The sequence below is a fragment of the Barbus barbus genome, assembly GCF_936440315.1.
Source record: "Barbus barbus genome assembly, chromosome: 35".
NCBI classification, from domain to species: Eukaryota; Metazoa; Chordata; class Actinopteri; order Cypriniformes; family Cyprinidae; genus Barbus; species Barbus barbus.
The window spans coordinates 25102825-25119809 of record NC_136763.1 but is presented as its reverse complement, the minus strand read 5'-3'; the positions used below and the strand labels follow the sequence as shown (position 1 = coordinate 25119809).

Sequence of the window (16985 nt, the reverse complement as noted above, 5' to 3'; positions counted from 1 at the left end):
TCTGCACTTCAATCACATCTTGATTGTATTATTTAAAATCCATTGCAGTGGTGTATAAAGGAAAAAGCACAAAAACTCAGTCAGTGTCCGAATACTGAGACCTGAGTGTAATACTCAAATACAAAGTTGAAAACGATACTGTTTGTCTGTGGTAGAGAATAGAATATGAACATTAAATCCCTTTAAATATTTTGGGACAGTCTGTTAACTGCTAGTATGGAATATGAGATTTCATACCATAGAAGTCTGATATTCATACTAAATACTGAATTTCATTACTGATAAGATGGTTATAACTATTGTGTTTCTCTGGACAGAAATTTAATCTGCCTGTTCATGAAAGATGTGTGTCCTGCCGAGAGACTGTTTACCCACTGGAGAAACTTGTTGCCAATCAGCAGATTTACCACAAGACTTGCTTCCGCTGTGCCTTTTGTAGTACCAAACTCAGGTCAGTTTTTGTTTTAAATTACTCTGATCTCTTAATGAATATTCTGTGGTTTCAATACAACTTAAGGGAGAGTTCACCCAAAAATTAAAATTCTGTCATTATTTACTCAACTGTTCTAAACCCATAAGAGTTTTGTTCATCTTCTTAACACAAATGAAGATATTTTTAATAGAGATTTCTGTGCCTTTATTGCCAATCTACGGAGCTACTAAGCTTTTATTCACATATTTAAATTGATCAGATTCACATTTATCAGTGAACATAAACAGAGGACATAAGTTTCAAAGACATTTGGCAAACAGATGCGCCAGATTTGCCAGTTCTAGCTTTGTGGTGTGACTCCACTCTTCCAACAAGGCATTTGCAAGCTCCCAGACATTTCTGGGAGGTCGCATGGTTTGTCATCTGAAGGACAATCAGCTGTCCTTCAGTCTCCTTATAGCAGGACTCGCCTGTTCACGGGGGTAATCAGGGACCTGGACATCTTTTTTTTTTTTCAGAGTTAATAGAAAGGTCTTTTTACGGTCATAAGTTATTGTAACTGTAACCTTAATTGCTTGCTGCCTGTAAACAATAAGTGTCTTCAGGACTGTTCCACAGTTGCATGTGTGATAATTGTATGATTTATTGAATAAGCATGAAAAACATTGTTCAAACCCTTTCCAATAAAGATCTGTAAATGTTATTTGGATTTAACAAGATTATCTTTAAAATACAGCTTCCTAAATGTTTTCTTTTTTAAGAGTTAATTACGCATTTCAGAATTATTAATATTATATCAGAATTAAAAATATATATATATATTTTAAGCTGTCAGTTTACCACAAACAATAATTTTGTCTCTGTATATAAAACGTTACTGGGGTCAATGGGAGGTACAAAGGTTTGTATAAAGTTTAAGCGTTTAAAAGCTGAAAAGTGAAGCAGACGTTGTTATAAATGTATTATTTTCATTATGACCTGTTCCAAGAGACCTGTTGTTGCTACTGTTATATTTATGTTCTTTGAGGTTGGATTTGCCATTAAACATTCATATGAATGAAACATTTTAATGTTAAATAATACAAACTAATGCAAACTCAGTGTGAAAACAATGTTAATAAACTAGTTTTATCATTTATCATTTTGACAGCCTCAGTCTATGTTTTAAAATAATTAGTCAATATTAGTACATTTCAACAACCTACTGAGGTCAGATTTTAGATATCCTTCATATGGAAATAACGTGTCTTCTTTCATGGCCCTTTTATTTCAGTTTGGGGACTTATGCTTCCCTACATGGTGACATCTACTGTAAACCTCACTTCAGCCAGCTATTCAAGTCTAAGGGCAATTATGATGAGGGCTTTGGCCATCGACCACACAAGGAAATGTGGACACCACGAACAAATGAAGAGGAACCTGAGAGAGATGAAAACTCAAAGCTCTTTGTGGTAGACTCTGTGTTAGTGAAGTCTACAGAACAGTTGAGCCCTAAAGTGGAGGAGTCACAACTGGCCAAATTCACTGACCACGCTACAAAAAGTCAAACCAGCTCAACCAGCTCCATGGAAAAACCACAAACCCCTTCTGTGGAAAAAAGAAAACTGAGAGTTGCATGGCCACCTCCTGCAGACAGTGATGGAAGCTCGAAAGTCTCCAGTACAGCCACTGAAGTTGGAAAGGGTTCATCCAAGCTTTTCAGAGCAAAGTGGCCTCCAGAGGAGGAAGCTCCAACTGCTCAGCAGAGGCCTGAAAGAGCAGAACTGAAAAGTCTTCGACGTAGTTCCTCACTCAAAGAGCGGAGCCGTCCCTTTTCTGTGGCACCAAGGTTGGCATTATCCAATGCTTCGAAACAAGAGTCACAATTGTCTCACAAGGTTGCTTTGGTCAGACAAGGCTCACTGGAGGAGCATCGTTCACGGTCAAAAGTGAAAACAGACAAAACTGAAGTGCAAGAAGAGGCAAGAATCCCACATGAAAAGACAATGGACAGTGAAAGCCAATTCAAAGAGAATGTTGAGAGTCCTGCCAAACTTGATAGGACAGAAAAGATGCCCCCCTCCGTTGTCAAACAGACACAACAAACAAAAAAGGAGGCTGAGCCACAGCAAACAAAAAATGAAGCTGGTCTACAACAAACAAATAAAGAGTCTCAGACTCAATTAACAAAAAAGGAGCCTGAGCTACAACAACATGAGGTTCCGACAGGCCATGTGGAAGATGAGGAAAAACCGGTGAAATGCTTAAGAACTTCTCCTGAGCTCCAGTCTTCCCAAGACAAATGCTCTCCAACTGTGGAAGAAAAAGCCCATAGGAAATCCCAGGATGTGGGCTTCTGGGATGGCGAGGAGGCTGAGTCCCTGACTGTAGAGGAGATGATCAAAAGGAATCGCTACTATGAAGATGAAGAAGACGAGGAGGAGGAGGTGGCAATAGTTTGACAATATACGTCATCAATCCCTTCCAGTTATTTACTCTGAAAATACAACTGGTATAAATTCAACATAATAATACAAAAAAAAAGTACTTTATTGTATTTTAACCAAGTACTATAGTACTGTACATCTTTTTCTTTAAACTTCTTTCTTGGAACTTGGAGCTATCGCTATTATTTTGTATTTTGTTCTTTGCCATTCATGTTTTCTTTTGGTTGCTGTAAAAAAAGACTTGTTTACAAAAGGTTTTAGAAATCACTTTTATTGTTTAGTAATCTAAGAATATTTTGTGTTGATCTCAATTAACAAATTTCCTTTCTAATTCTCAGCCTTTGACAGTTTAATCAATAAGGATAACAGCCAAACACATTTTTGGTTACTCTTCTAGTCCATATTTTAAAACATTTTCCACTGTTTTAATGATTATTGAGCATATTGAGATTATTGAGCAAGTACACAATAAACATTATTTCACTGAAATTGGGGATGTAATGTGCATAATTTCAGGGTTTTTTTAATGATACATTTTAAAGTCATTGAGCGTTTTACGTGTAATTATAACTAAAGATATCACCTTTTTTGTCAACACAGTTATATGAAGCTTATAAATCCTCATATGCCCCCTTATAATATTGCCATCTAGTGCTGTGCTCGAGTTAACCTTAATCAATTCTAAAGCAAGACCTGAAGTCTGAGTCAAGACTGTGACCAAAACAAGGTGAATTGAACTCATAACTGAGACTATAACCTCTGCAAGGTTGGATTTTGGCCATGAATGTAAATTCAAATTGCTCTTTACCATAAACTACAAATTCAGAGAACCCATATTACACATCAGCCTCTGACTGGCTACCATTTACGGCTTGTATCATGTTCAAGACATTGATGATTGCATACAGAACATCCAGGCTCTGCACCCTCCTACCTCCACTTGCTCTTACAAATCTGCATCCCTTCCAGAAGTCTGAGGTTGGTAAAGTAAGTGACGCCTTATGGTACCATCACAGAAAGGCACAAAATTACTTCCCAAAATGTTTTCGTTCACTGAAAACTCACCTCTTCCAATAGCACTTAACTGCTGAATAAAATAAAATAATAAAATAAAAATTCTTCCACTGTACTTTCACCATTTCTTAATGGTGTCCTGCATGCCTGTCAACATATGTATTTGCGTACCTCTGTGCACCCTGTTTGCGTAGACATGATCGTGTTCCTTTATGCTATTGCAGTTCAAGCAAGAGTTACAAGAAATCATTATTATTGTAATATTATACGCTTTGTACTGTAATGTTTTCTTACCAGTGAATGAGACATGAGGTAATTGACAGTGTTGTATTCAACCTTCCACCAACGCTGTCTCTGATCGCGTTGCTGGTTAGCCTCTGGTCTGCCTGTGCATGTTCATGTATTTTGGAGGAGGCGTGGCTTGAATTAGACAGCAAAAACATGCTCCTGTCTTCACAGTGTACCTGAAACTCTAAATCCAAACATAATAGAATGGTAACATTCTATATTAGGGTTTCATTTGTAAAAACTTGTAAAGCTGTTGATTAATGACTTATAAATTTACAAATGCATTAAAACTCATATCTTATTGGGAGTAATAGCTGCATAATTTAGAAGTGTAACTTTAATGCAAATACCTGTAAATTAGTAAGCCATTTTAACTCACAAACTTAAAAAAATGCTTAATTTATAGTTATTTGAATTAAAATCAGATTCTTTATTTATACCATGATTCAGCAAAATAAAAAATACTGTTATGGTCAGAATGAAGGGCATTGTATTTGCGTTTAGGCTCGTTACTGTGTCATCATATCACAAAACCTTCAAGTCATGGTGTAAAAAGAGCTTATTCATTCATTCGTTCATTCATTCATTATTAACTACTTATTTATCCTTAATGGGTCATTTAATTCAAATATTAGTTACCTGTGAACCACCTGTGAATGATTCAATTATTAGTTATAAATGTATAATAAAGCATTAAGTGAGTGAGTGATGTGTAGCCAAGTATGGTGTCCCATACTCTGAATTTGTGCTATACAATACAATACAATACAATGTTTATTTATATAGCACATTTAAAACAACCGAAGTCGACCAAAGTGCTGCAAGTTGACGAGTTTATAAACAATAAAACAGAAAATATAAAACACAAACTGTAAAATGGATGAGATTCACTAAAATAAAATAAAAAACCATTGCACAGCATGTCAAAAAATATTAAATGCCAAGGAGAAGAGATACGTTTTTAGAGTAGACTTAAAAACAGTTCAGTTGAGGCAGTTCTGATATGAATTGGGAGACTATTCCACAACTTAGGGACAACAACAGAAAAAGCACAATCACCTCTGTTTTTGAGACGTGCCCTAGGAAGTTGCAATAAACCAGAATCAGCAGATCTGAGTACTCTTGACTGAGTGTATGGTTGTAACAGATCAGATAGGAACTATGGAGCCAGATTATGGAGAGATTTATAGACAAACATTAGAATTTTAAAATCAATTCTATATTTGACTGGCAGCCAATGCAATGAAATCAGAACAGGCGTGATTGACTCATATTTGCGTTTCTCATAAAGAAGCCGTGCTGCAGCATTTTGAACCAACTGCAGATGAGAAACACATGACTGAGGAGCACCGATATACAGTGAGTTGCAGTAATCCAATCGAGATGTTACAAAAGCATGCATAACCATTTCAATCTTCTTTAGAGACAAAAATTGCTTCACCTTCGTCAGAAGATGAAGATGATAAAAACAGGACTTAACCACAGCACTTATCTGCTTACCAAATTTAAGATTGTCAAACCATACACCTAAGTTTTCTGCACATGTAGTTCTAGATGGAATAAGAGGTCCAGATTCAAAACAATGTACACAGTGGTCATTTGAGCCAAACCAAATAAATTCTGTTTTACTTTCATTGAGGCTTAGGAAATTACTTGTAAGCCAAAGTTTTAGTTCATCCAAACAATATAAAATAGTTTGTTATCACGCTTCAAAGGGATATAGATTTGTGTGTCATCGGCATACAGATGAAAAGAGACCCCATACTTATTAAGAATAGATCTTAGAGGAAGTATGTAAAGAGAAAACAGTACCAGACCAAGGATAGAACCCTGAGGGACACCAGATTTTAGAGATATTTCAGATGAGGAGTGGTTTCCAAAACTAACAACATACCTCCTATTTGTGAGATATGAACGAAACCACTGCAACACCGTGCCCCGAAGGCCAACACGTTTCAAGACGTGATATAAGTATATTATGATCAACTAAATCAAAGGCAGAACTGAGGTCTAACAGAACCAATGCCATAGACTGCCCAGTGTCAGTAATTAGCATGATGTCATTCAAAACTCTTAAAAGAGCTGACTCTGTGCTGTGACAGGATTTAAAACCAGATGGAAATTTTTCAGAGATTGAATTGATGGTCAAATAAGACTGAAGTTGATTTAGAACCACTTTCTCTAATATTTTGGAAAGAAAAGTCAAGTTAGGAAATAGGACGAAAATTAGCCGGTAATGTGGGATCCAAACTTGTTTTTTTAAGATGAGGCCGCACCGCCAGGTACAGTGCCAGTATAGAGACATTTGTTAATAATAGACAACAGATCGGGGCCAACAGTCTCAATAATCTGTCCATGGAAACGTTAAGGAATAACATCCTGAGGACACATAGTAGGTTTTAGAGTAGACATAATCTCAATTAGAGTATTCAAGTTTACAGGCTCAAAGACAGACCAAGTGGGAAAGGGAAAGGGAAGTGGTGTGTGGACAAGTATGGTGACCCATACTCAGAATTTGTGCTCTGCATTTAACCCATCCAAGTGTACACACACATCAGTGAACTTACACCCGGAACAGTGGGCAGCCAATGATGCGGCGCCCGGGGAGCAGTTGGAGGTTCGGTGCCTTGCTCAATGGTCTCACCTCAGTCGTGGTATTGAGGGTGGAGAGAGTGTTGGTTATTCACTCCCTGCCGGACCTGAGACTCGAACCCACGACCTTCGGGTTACAAGTCCAACTCTCTATCCATTAGGCCACGACTGCCCGTGGAAGGGGTGATTGGAATATCTAGCAATTTAAATGCCGACAGAGGCATCAAAGTTGTAATTTGGGAAATCTTATCATTAAAATGTCTTGCAAAGTCCTCACAAAGAGAGACAGATGTCTCAGGAAACAGATTAACATTTGGGTGAAGAACAGATTCAACCGTGGAAAAAAGGATATTTGGCTTATGGCTATTTCTTAAAATTAACTCAGAGAGATAACTACACTTTGCAGCCTTTACAGCTCGCTAATAGGCAGAAAGAGAGTCTCTTAAAATTTCATAAGACACTTGTAGTTGATCTTTTTTTAATTTACGTTCAGCCCTTCTACAGGTCTGTCTGATACCCCTTTTCCACCAAGGCAGTTCCAGTGCTGGTTCGGAGCCAGAGCCTAGTTTCAAACCGGTTCTTTGTTTTTCGACATCCAAAGCACCAGCTCCTAACCAGGAAAAACGGTTCGTAAGTAGCACCACAACATTGCTGGGCTAGAAGGAAGAACCGCTTGCGTCAGGGGCTGGGGGTGGGGTTACCGTGACCAACAAGACGAACAGAAAATTGGACCGCCATATTTGAAATAGCAGCTAAACGCTAACACGTTTGATTCGCCGTGTTTGGATGCCGATGTAGGTTCTCAAAGCCATGAACATCAATAGCAACGCAACGTCCGCCATTGCTGATAGTTTGTTTAAGCTTGTTCGGGATAGATCGGCACTGTGTGGACCGTTCGGTGCAGGCATATCGGGGTGCTGCGGGAGCGACTGGAAAGCAGATGGCTCTTTATGCTTTTGGATCACTCTCGTGGTGCTTTAATGTGTTGTGTGCCGATCGATCGATCTGCGTGGCGCTGATGCTTTGTACAGATGCCTGTTGTGCCGCGCTAGTGATCCGAAACATGAAACATATTCAGTGACTTAAGACCTGGCTCTGTACTGGCTCTCTAGCATGTGGAAAAGCAACCGGTTCTTAAAGGGCTCGCCAGTCGAACCAACTAAGAACCGGCTATAGCACTGGCTCTGAACTAGCACCTGCTTTGGTGGAAAAGGGGTATGAGAGAACGAGTAAAGTCATTTTGCGGGCTGTAACAAAGAAATATTTTTATTATTCAAACATTTTAACAGATCTTTTCCAAGAACAGAATACATAAAAAAACAAATTTTCAACCATTCATACAAAATACAAAGAACTGTAAAACAAAAACACACAAAATCATGTTCTACATTTATTTTTAATAGGCATATTGGCAATTTTTCCTTTCAGCTATGGGTAGGAGTCGACAAATTTCTGGAGATCTTTTGCATATGCTTGCAAAGTTGTCCCTGCAGTATATGAGGGAGCAGAAACGTCCTCCCCCTCTGATGTTTTCACCTGTGATCATGTCAAGTTTGCATAATGTAAAGAAGTGTTGCACAAAGCTTATATTTAACCAAATATATAAAATAAGGACTTCTGTGAGGACTCTGTGTCACAGCAATGTTTCAAGCAAAATCTGTAAGAGTTGCCAACTGTCAGTCCTCTGTCATGTGTGTCATGTGTTCCTGCCTCTTGTGTCCTTATTTGGTTTGTTTCCTGTCCTCGTCTAGTGTGATTATTAGTTAATTCTTGTCCAGCCGTGTTTGTCTAATTGTCTATGATTATCCCTTGTATATTAGTCCTATCTGTTCAGTTAGATTTCGTCTGGTCTACTCGTTACTACCCAGTGTTTCTGTCCATGTCAGCCTTGCCCTGCCTTGTCTTGCCCTGCCTTGATGTCGTCAGTAAAGACTATTATTTGAGTTTACATCCTCGTCTGCGTGTTCCTGTGTCCTCCTCGTGTGTACACCGTGACACCAACACTGTGATACGGTAAAACAATAAATAATAAAATAACAAAGGACTACAAAAGTACACAGGTAACTGCAAAATACAAACAAATCAAATTCAAATTCAAATTTTATTTGTCACATACATATACATACATAGTACGACATGTAGTGAAATGTATTGTACGACTGTCCAACAAATTGTCCAACAAAATTAAGAAAAACCTCAAGTTTACAAAAATACAAATAGAAAAAGTACAGTGAACAAGAACTTAATTAACAAGAACTTAATAGTATAACAAAATAGAGAATATGTGACCGTAAGTAGGTAAACTCCACTCTGATGGGCTCCAATTCACCTTAAAGGGATCCCCGGGTATTAAGACATGTATAGCTTAATATAACGTAAATGATGTCTCTTATTTAAATATGTAATAGAAAACCCAAGAAAATGTATGTTATTTAAAAAAAATATACATCGTTTTTGGACTATGGAGGGGTGCCATTATTTTATGTGCACAGTACATTCTGCGTCAATGACGTCAAATGGTTGCACTCGGTGAGCTACTGGCGCATATTTCTATGATCTCTGTCTTTTTACTGCAACACAACTCAGAATACACAACTCAAAAAATAAAATACTGATACGATACCACATTGTGTAGAAGTGTCAAAGGGCAACAAGAGAAGCAATGTAAGACTGCTTTCCTAGCCATAATAGGAGGAGAAATGCATGGGAAGATGCCTGTGTACGAATAAAACTACATAAAAACCTGCTTCTTTTTTTCTCTCCACTTTAGTCCCAATGCCTTTGAGTCTTTTAGTTGACCACAGCTACTGAAAGAGCTTACAAACGACTGAGACAAGAAACGCTAGATGCCATCTGTTAGGATGTAAACATGCCAACGCTTATCATGACTCGCGGCCACTAGAGGAGTTTCCCAAGATATCTGGGGCGTTTAGACTCCTTGTGGAGAAAAATCGATGGTACAGCATTTGGTTTAAACCTATAGTTATATCCATCGCCACCTGTAAGCTCTTTCAGTAGCTGTGGTCATCATATCAGTATTTTATTTTCCGAGTTGTCTACTGTATTTCGAGATGTATTGTGGTAAAAATAGCATCGGTTAGCGATAGTAGCTCACCGAGTGCAACCATTTTACGTCATCAGAATAATGGCACCCCCCATAGGCCAAAATATGTATAAAACAATGTGATTTTTAAAAATAACTTTTTTAACACTACATTTTCAGTAAGAGACATCATTTACGTTATATTAAGCCATTCAAGTCTTAATACCCAGGGATCCTTTAAAGGAGTATTTCACTTCTGGAACAAAAATTTACAGATTTACTCACCCCCTTGTCATTCAAGATATTCATGTCTTTCTTTCTTCAGTCGTACAGAAATGATGTTTTTTGAGGAAAACATTTCAGGATTTCTGGACTTCTATGGTGCCCCCGAGTTTGAACTTCGAAAATGCAGTTTAAATTTAGCATCAAAGGACTCTAAACAATCCCAGCCGAGGAAGAAAGGTCTTATCTAGCGAAAAGATTGGTTAAACCAAAATCTCTTTATTCTATAGTCTTTGGTTAAATTCTCCTCTTGTCTTGCTCTGCGTGAACTGTGTTTGTTTCCGTTTCATGACAGTTAGGGTAGATCTAAAAATTCCCATATCATTTTCTCCTCCAACTTCAAAATCGTCCTACATCGCTGCAGAAATACTGACCCATTGTTTACAACGTGAATATACAAAGAAGGTCAAATGCCCTATATAAAAACGGTGTGATGTAGGACGATTTAGGACGATTTTGAAGTTGGCGGAGAAAATGAGATGGGAGTTTTTCGACATACCCTAATTGTCATGAACCGGGAAAACAGAGTTAACTCAAAACTAGACAAGAGGAGCGTTTGAGATTAGAAAACATATTGTAACTTTTTTAGAAAATAACCAATCGTTTCGCTTGATAAGATCCTTCTTCCTCAGCTGGGATCGTGTAGAGCCCTTTGAAGCTTCATTGAAACTGCGTTTTTAATCTTCAATCCACTGGGCTGGCCTAGCCACCATAAAAGGTCACTGTATGAAGAATAATCCAGGAATGTTTTCCTCAAAAAAACTTTGAGACTGAAGAAAGAAAGACATGAACATCTCGGATGACATACGGGTGAGTAACTTGTCAGGAATTTTTTTCATTTGTGTTTGTCATAAAATTATGAACAAATACATTAAAACAACACCATGGTTTAAACTTTGGAGGGTTTTCAGTCCCTCTTTATATTGAGTGGCCTTAACATTGAAATGAATCATTTGGTACTATGCACATATTGTGTACATCATTTTTTTACATTGTACTTATATTTGAAAAATACCTGCATATAATTACATCTGTAATTAATTTCTGTAATTGCATTTATAATTACACTGTTGAACCATCCCTTACTCCTTAACCCAGCCTTAAACCTACCCACACCACCAAACCTGTCCCTAACGTTACCCACCTCAATACCAGAAAAAGTGATTTGCAATACAATATAAACGCAATAAGTACATTGTATTTCTGTATATAGAGACTATTTTTTATAAATGTTCTCTAATGTTTGTAGGTAGGGCACTGCTAAAATATGCAACAGGGCTGAAGAGGTTTTAACCAGGGCTCTGAACTGGTTCAAGGACCGAAAACGATAACCGGAAACGAACAAAATTTTGACTGGCACAGAACCGAAAACAGAAACGAAATCAAATTTTATAGTTCCTAACAGAATAAACATTTTTAAATGGCCATTAACCGGTTAATAACGTTATTTTGTCGTTCCATTTAATATTTGAAATTTGTTGTCAACTAATCAGGAATTCAAGTAGTACAGACTATGCAAATGTGATGCTGATGCATCCAGCGAGTGAAATGCCCGCCCGCGCTCAGCTGTGAACTCTAGTCGCAATGGCAATGAATTCTGCTACCATCTGTTTTAATGGGAGCTAGCAAAATCTGACAGTGTAGCACAAATCATCAGAACACCGGCGTTAGAGTTTATCCGACGACAGTGTAAGATGTATTCAACAGATCTTACGCACCTGCGGAGCTTCTGTGAATGGAGAAAACACAATAAAACTATAGGCTTACATAAAAAGGAATATATATGCCTATACACTAAATATAGTTCACGTAAATCATTGACAGATTAACAAATCGAAAGAAAAAAATATGTATGCCGAGTTAGGCCTACGGTTCATTGCGACGCATTCCAACGTTCTCGGAACGGAAAACAAGACGGCAGAAAGTAGTTTTCTTTATTTTGCAAAAGCTTTACAGTTTTATTTTAAAGTTTTATTTGTTTTGCAATAGTTTGACAGTTTTGAATGATGTCTTGCATCTGTATAACCAACCAGCGTTGGTATGGCCGTATCGCGCTGGCGCCTCAAACATAAAGACACGTATTTTTGCGATATTGAAGCCTGTTCATTATCAAAATAAAATACAGTTAAAGGAACGTATAAAAAGTTACAGTGCTCCGTTGTCCAATCTGTTGCATTCAGCATGACCACCGCTTCACTGTGCTGTTATTGCCGATGTGAAGGATGATGTTTTACATCGATGAAAGTAAAAGCCAATAAATTATATTTTAGTATACGTAGAGAATATGGAAACATTTGTATTCGTGCAGAGTGAGAGAGGTAGGCATCAGTTTCACATTTAATTTGTTTTTGGAATGACGTTTTTATAGCCTATAGGATATATCCTTAAGTTTAGAGGATTTGTTCTGGAGAGAAACTAATAACTGTGTTTATAATGTTTGTAAACATTTTTGATTTACCGGCATTTTAGCCTTCATCATTTCTGAATAATAGCCTAATAAAATGCGACGCGGCTTAGCCTTTTTTTTTGTTTTTTCCTCAAAACGCAATTTTATACAAGTAGCGTTTTTTTTTTTTTAAGAATTTGCAGCAAACATTTTTAAATATCTTTAAAGATTTTTTTCTTTTGTTTAGTAGCCTACATTTAGAAATTTAAAAATCTAGAAAAGATGATGCTGTATTGGCTGTGACTAAGCGCAGTGGGTTAAGATAACATCGCTTTCTGTATTTTTTTCTTTCTTTTTGTGTAAAGAAAACACTGTACTTTATTATTATTATTATTATTATTATAGGCAAAGACCATTTTTAAAACAATGGTATTATCCGTTATTTTTTCTATTCAAACCGGTTTCGTAACGGTAATAATATAGAGGAACGCAGGAACAGAAACGTTGAAATATCGATTCTGCTCGGAGTGAACCGATTTACTTTTTTCTTTTTTTCTTTTTTTTAGGTTTTAACCACAGGTTTTGTATCACCATCATGGCTGTTTTGTGGTACCCATGGTTTAACTACAGTAACAATGTTTCTTTTTTTAACTATGGTATAAACATAGTTAAAAAAAAATCATAAGTTACAAGGTATACCCAGCGGTTAAGGTGAGTTGTAGCCTATCAGAGTGGAGTTCACTGTCACCTACTGACTGTCGCATATTCTCTATTTTGTTATACTATTAAGTTCTTGTTTGTATTTTTCAGTTGCCTGTGTACTTTTGTAGTCCTTTGTTATTTTATTATTTATTGCTTTACCGTATCACAGTGTTGGCAACTCTTACAGATTTTCCTTGAAGCATTGCTGTGACACAGAGTCCTCACAGAAGTCCTTATTTTATATGAAAGAATGAATGAATGAATGATGCATTTATATAGCGCTTTATTGTGTATTGCTGTGCACCCAAAGCGCTTTACAATCATGTGGGGGGGTCTCTCCTCAACCACCACCAGTGTGCAGCATCCACTTGGTTAAATATATATATATATATTTGGTTATATATATTTGGTTAAATATAAGCTTTGTGCAACACTTCTTTACATTATGCAAACTTGACATGTATTAACAGTTTTTTTATTTTTTTGCAATGTATTTATCTCTAATTGTTATCACAGGTGAAAACTGCATCAGAGGGGGAGGACTTTTCTGCTACTTTGCAAGCATATGCAAAAGATCTCCAGAAATTTGTCCTGCCCACAGCTGAAAGGAAAAATTGCCAATATGCCTATTTTGTATTTTGTATAAGTGGTTGAAAATTAGTTTTTTCTGCATTCTTTTCTTGAAAAAGATCTGTTAAAATCGTTAAATAATAAAAATGTTTCTTTGTTACAGCCCGCAGATGTTACTTACACAGTAACTACACGTAACAAGAAGGTAACAAGGCATCACTTTAGATTACAGCCCGCGGATGTTACACTTACACAGTAACTACACGTAACAAGAGGGTAACAAGGCATCACTTTAGATTACAGCCCGCGGATGTTACACTTACACAGTAACTACACGTAACAAGAGGGTAACAAGGCATCACTTTAGATTACAGCCCGCAGATGTTACACTTACATAGTAACTACACGTAACAAGAGGGTAACAAGGCTTCACTTTAGATTATTGCCTGTGGATGTTACACTTACACAGTAACTACACGTAACAAGAGGGTAACAAGGCTTCACTTTAGATTACAGCCCACGGATGTTACACTTACACAGTAACTACACGTAACAAGGGTGTATGCTTGCATAGTAGTTAAGAAAAATGTTGTAGTACATTTTATTCTTCTTGCCTCAAACCACATACGGAAGCTCAAGTGCACCAACAGCACTACAGCTATCAAAAAAAACATAAATTCGGTAAATGAACGTGTAATATGATGGTATATTTATATGCTATATCCTGGGAGCAGCTGGAAACAGGTAATCTATTTGTCCACTACTGCACCTCAACGGACATGATTCGCTGCTGAGATGACCATATCCAATTTATCAGGTAAATTTTCATATCAATTTTTAAACCAAATCATAGCAGAAATTTGTCACAAAATTTTCCCATACTTTAGTAATCTCGACTATGGTGGATTTTAACTTTGCTATTTAACTTTACTACTAAATTATACTATAGTATAGGCATACTATTTGTATCAATGTATTATTGCAACATAAGATATATGTTGCAATAATACAATAAGTACCCCGTATGTAGTGTAAAATATACTGCATCATATATTTTATGTTTTTACAACTTGTTCTAAATCATAATATTGTTGCCAAACACAGTACGTATGCATAACACATAATCTTAGAATAGTTACGCATTACTTATGAAATACTAACAGTATAAATATTTTTAATTTTCCAAGTCATTACCCCCTTATCCCCCAAACTTTGCACATTGTTTCCAGTTACCTACACGTACGTACAGGGACCAAACTCTCTCGCTTGCTTGGAACCAGTGGTCGACAGCTGGAATGTCGGAGGGCTCTTCTGTCCAGGGAAACAGAGGGGGTTGGTAGCCGAGTATGCAATGGAAAGGGGTGAGGCCGGTGGTGGTTTGCTTGAGGGAATTTTGTGCATACTCGGCCGACGGGAGGAAGCAGTTCCAGCAGGAAGCAGGTAGCTGTGCTGGTTGTCATGAGAGTAGGCCCAGAGATATCACCCAATCTCCTGAATCTTCGGCTCAGTCTGGCCGTTAGTCTGGGGGTGATACCCTGAGGAGAGACTGACGGTGACATCGAGGAGTTTGAAGAATACCTTCCAGACACAGGAGACAAACTGTGGCCCACGGTCGGAGGTGACATCTTCCGGGATGTCGAAGGTGCTGAAGAGATTATGGAAGAGGGCCTGTGGTGTTTTGAGGAGTGTGGGTAATCCCCGGAGGGGAATTAACTTGCAGGCTTTGGAGAATCTGTCAACTGCAACGAGTATGCAGGTATAACCTTCTGACTTGGGGAGATCTGTGACGAAGTCGACTCCGACGTGGGACCAGGGGCGACGTGGAATGGGTAATGGGACTAATTTTCCGGTGGGTAAGTGATGTGGAGTCTTGGAGATGGCATACTGGGAGACATCCCGGGCTATGCTGGGCCACCAGTACCAAGCTTGGAGGAGCGAGAGAGTACGCTGGCTGCCTGGGTGTCCAGAGCCCGGGGAAGCATGCGGGGAGCCCAGAAGAGAAGTCCTCAAGGAGGTGGGCACATAGGTTTTGCCCTCTGGGCCTCCAAGCGGAGCGGGTTCGGTGATGGAGGCGATGCGGATCTGTTCATCCAGGGCCTACCGGATGGGGCTCACAAGGACGGCTCTCCGTGGTATTGAGACAGCACTGCTCCCACGCAGGTGGTGGAGGCATCCAGTTCCGCTATGAACGGGAGTTGGGGTTCGGGATGTGAGAGAATGGGAGTAGTGTAGAAGGCCTCCTGGAGCTTCTTGTAGGCAGCTCGTGCTTCGGAGTTCCAGGATAGAGACTTGGGTTTCTGACCGAGCATGGAAGTGAGGGGGGCTGAAGTTCAGAATGAACCTCCGGTAGAAATTTGCGAAGGTCCTTTACTGACTGAGGCTGGGGCCAGTCCCGGATGGCTTGGACCTTCCCCTGATCCATCTGGATCCCATCTGCACTGAGGATGTAGCCAAGGAACTGGACCGTGGGGCGGTTGAACTCACACTTCTCAAGCTTCAGGTAGAGGTGGTGTTTTCTGAGTTGGGGTAGGACCTGTGTCACGTGATGGCGATGTTCGGCCAGGTTCCGGGAGTAGATCAGGATATCGTCTATGTACATGATGAGGAACTCCCTGAACACCTCGTTCATAAACCCATGGAAGACAGACGGAGAGTTGGAAAGGCCATACGGCATGACCCAATATTCATATTAGCCTGAGGGGGTAATGAATGCTTTCTTCCGCTCGTCGCCTTACAGGATATGAACGAGGTTATAGGCGCTCCGCAGGTCCAGCTTCGAGAAGATGCAGGCCCCACGGAGATCCTCGAAGGCAGCCAGGACCAGGGGAAGAGGATAAGGGAGCTTGACAGTGAGGGTCCGGTAGTCGATGCAAGGCCGCAAGCCTCCGTCAAGCCTCCTTCTTGCCCACGAAGAAGAAGCTCGAGGCCACCGGAGAGGTGGAAGGGCGAATGAACTATTGTTGGAGAGCCTCCTTGATGTAATCCTCCATCGCCTTGCGCTCCGGGATGGACAGGGGGTACACTTGACTCTTGGGGAGTATAGCACCAGACAGCAGGTCGATGGCACAATCCCATGGCCGGTGCGGTTGTAACTTCGTGGCTGCCTGTTTGCTGAACACATCCTGGAATGCCAGGTATTCAAGCAAGCGGGGAATGGTAATGTCTCTAGGGGCTTATCTGAGTGTGAATGTCCTTTTTCCTTTTCCAGGGGATATGTGTCACGGCGTAATGATGGAGGACTCAGACGCA

General features: G+C 39.1%; 1 protein-coding gene across 1 annotated transcript in view; it reads left to right on the top strand.

Moving 5' to 3' along the window:
- The window catches only part of LOC306854815 (LIM domain and actin-binding protein 1-like), a 32411-nt gene extending 29066 nt beyond the window's left edge, over positions 1-3345 (top strand). Inside the window, exons 10-11 of the mRNA XM_079393042.1 lie at positions 318-451; positions 1707-3345. Of these exons, the coding sequence (XP_079249168.1) occupies positions 318-451; positions 1707-2874 (1302 nt within the window). The 3' untranslated portion in view covers positions 2875-3345. The remainder of the gene's footprint in view (positions 1-317; positions 452-1706) is intronic.
- Positions 3346-16985: the final 13640 nt, after the last annotated feature.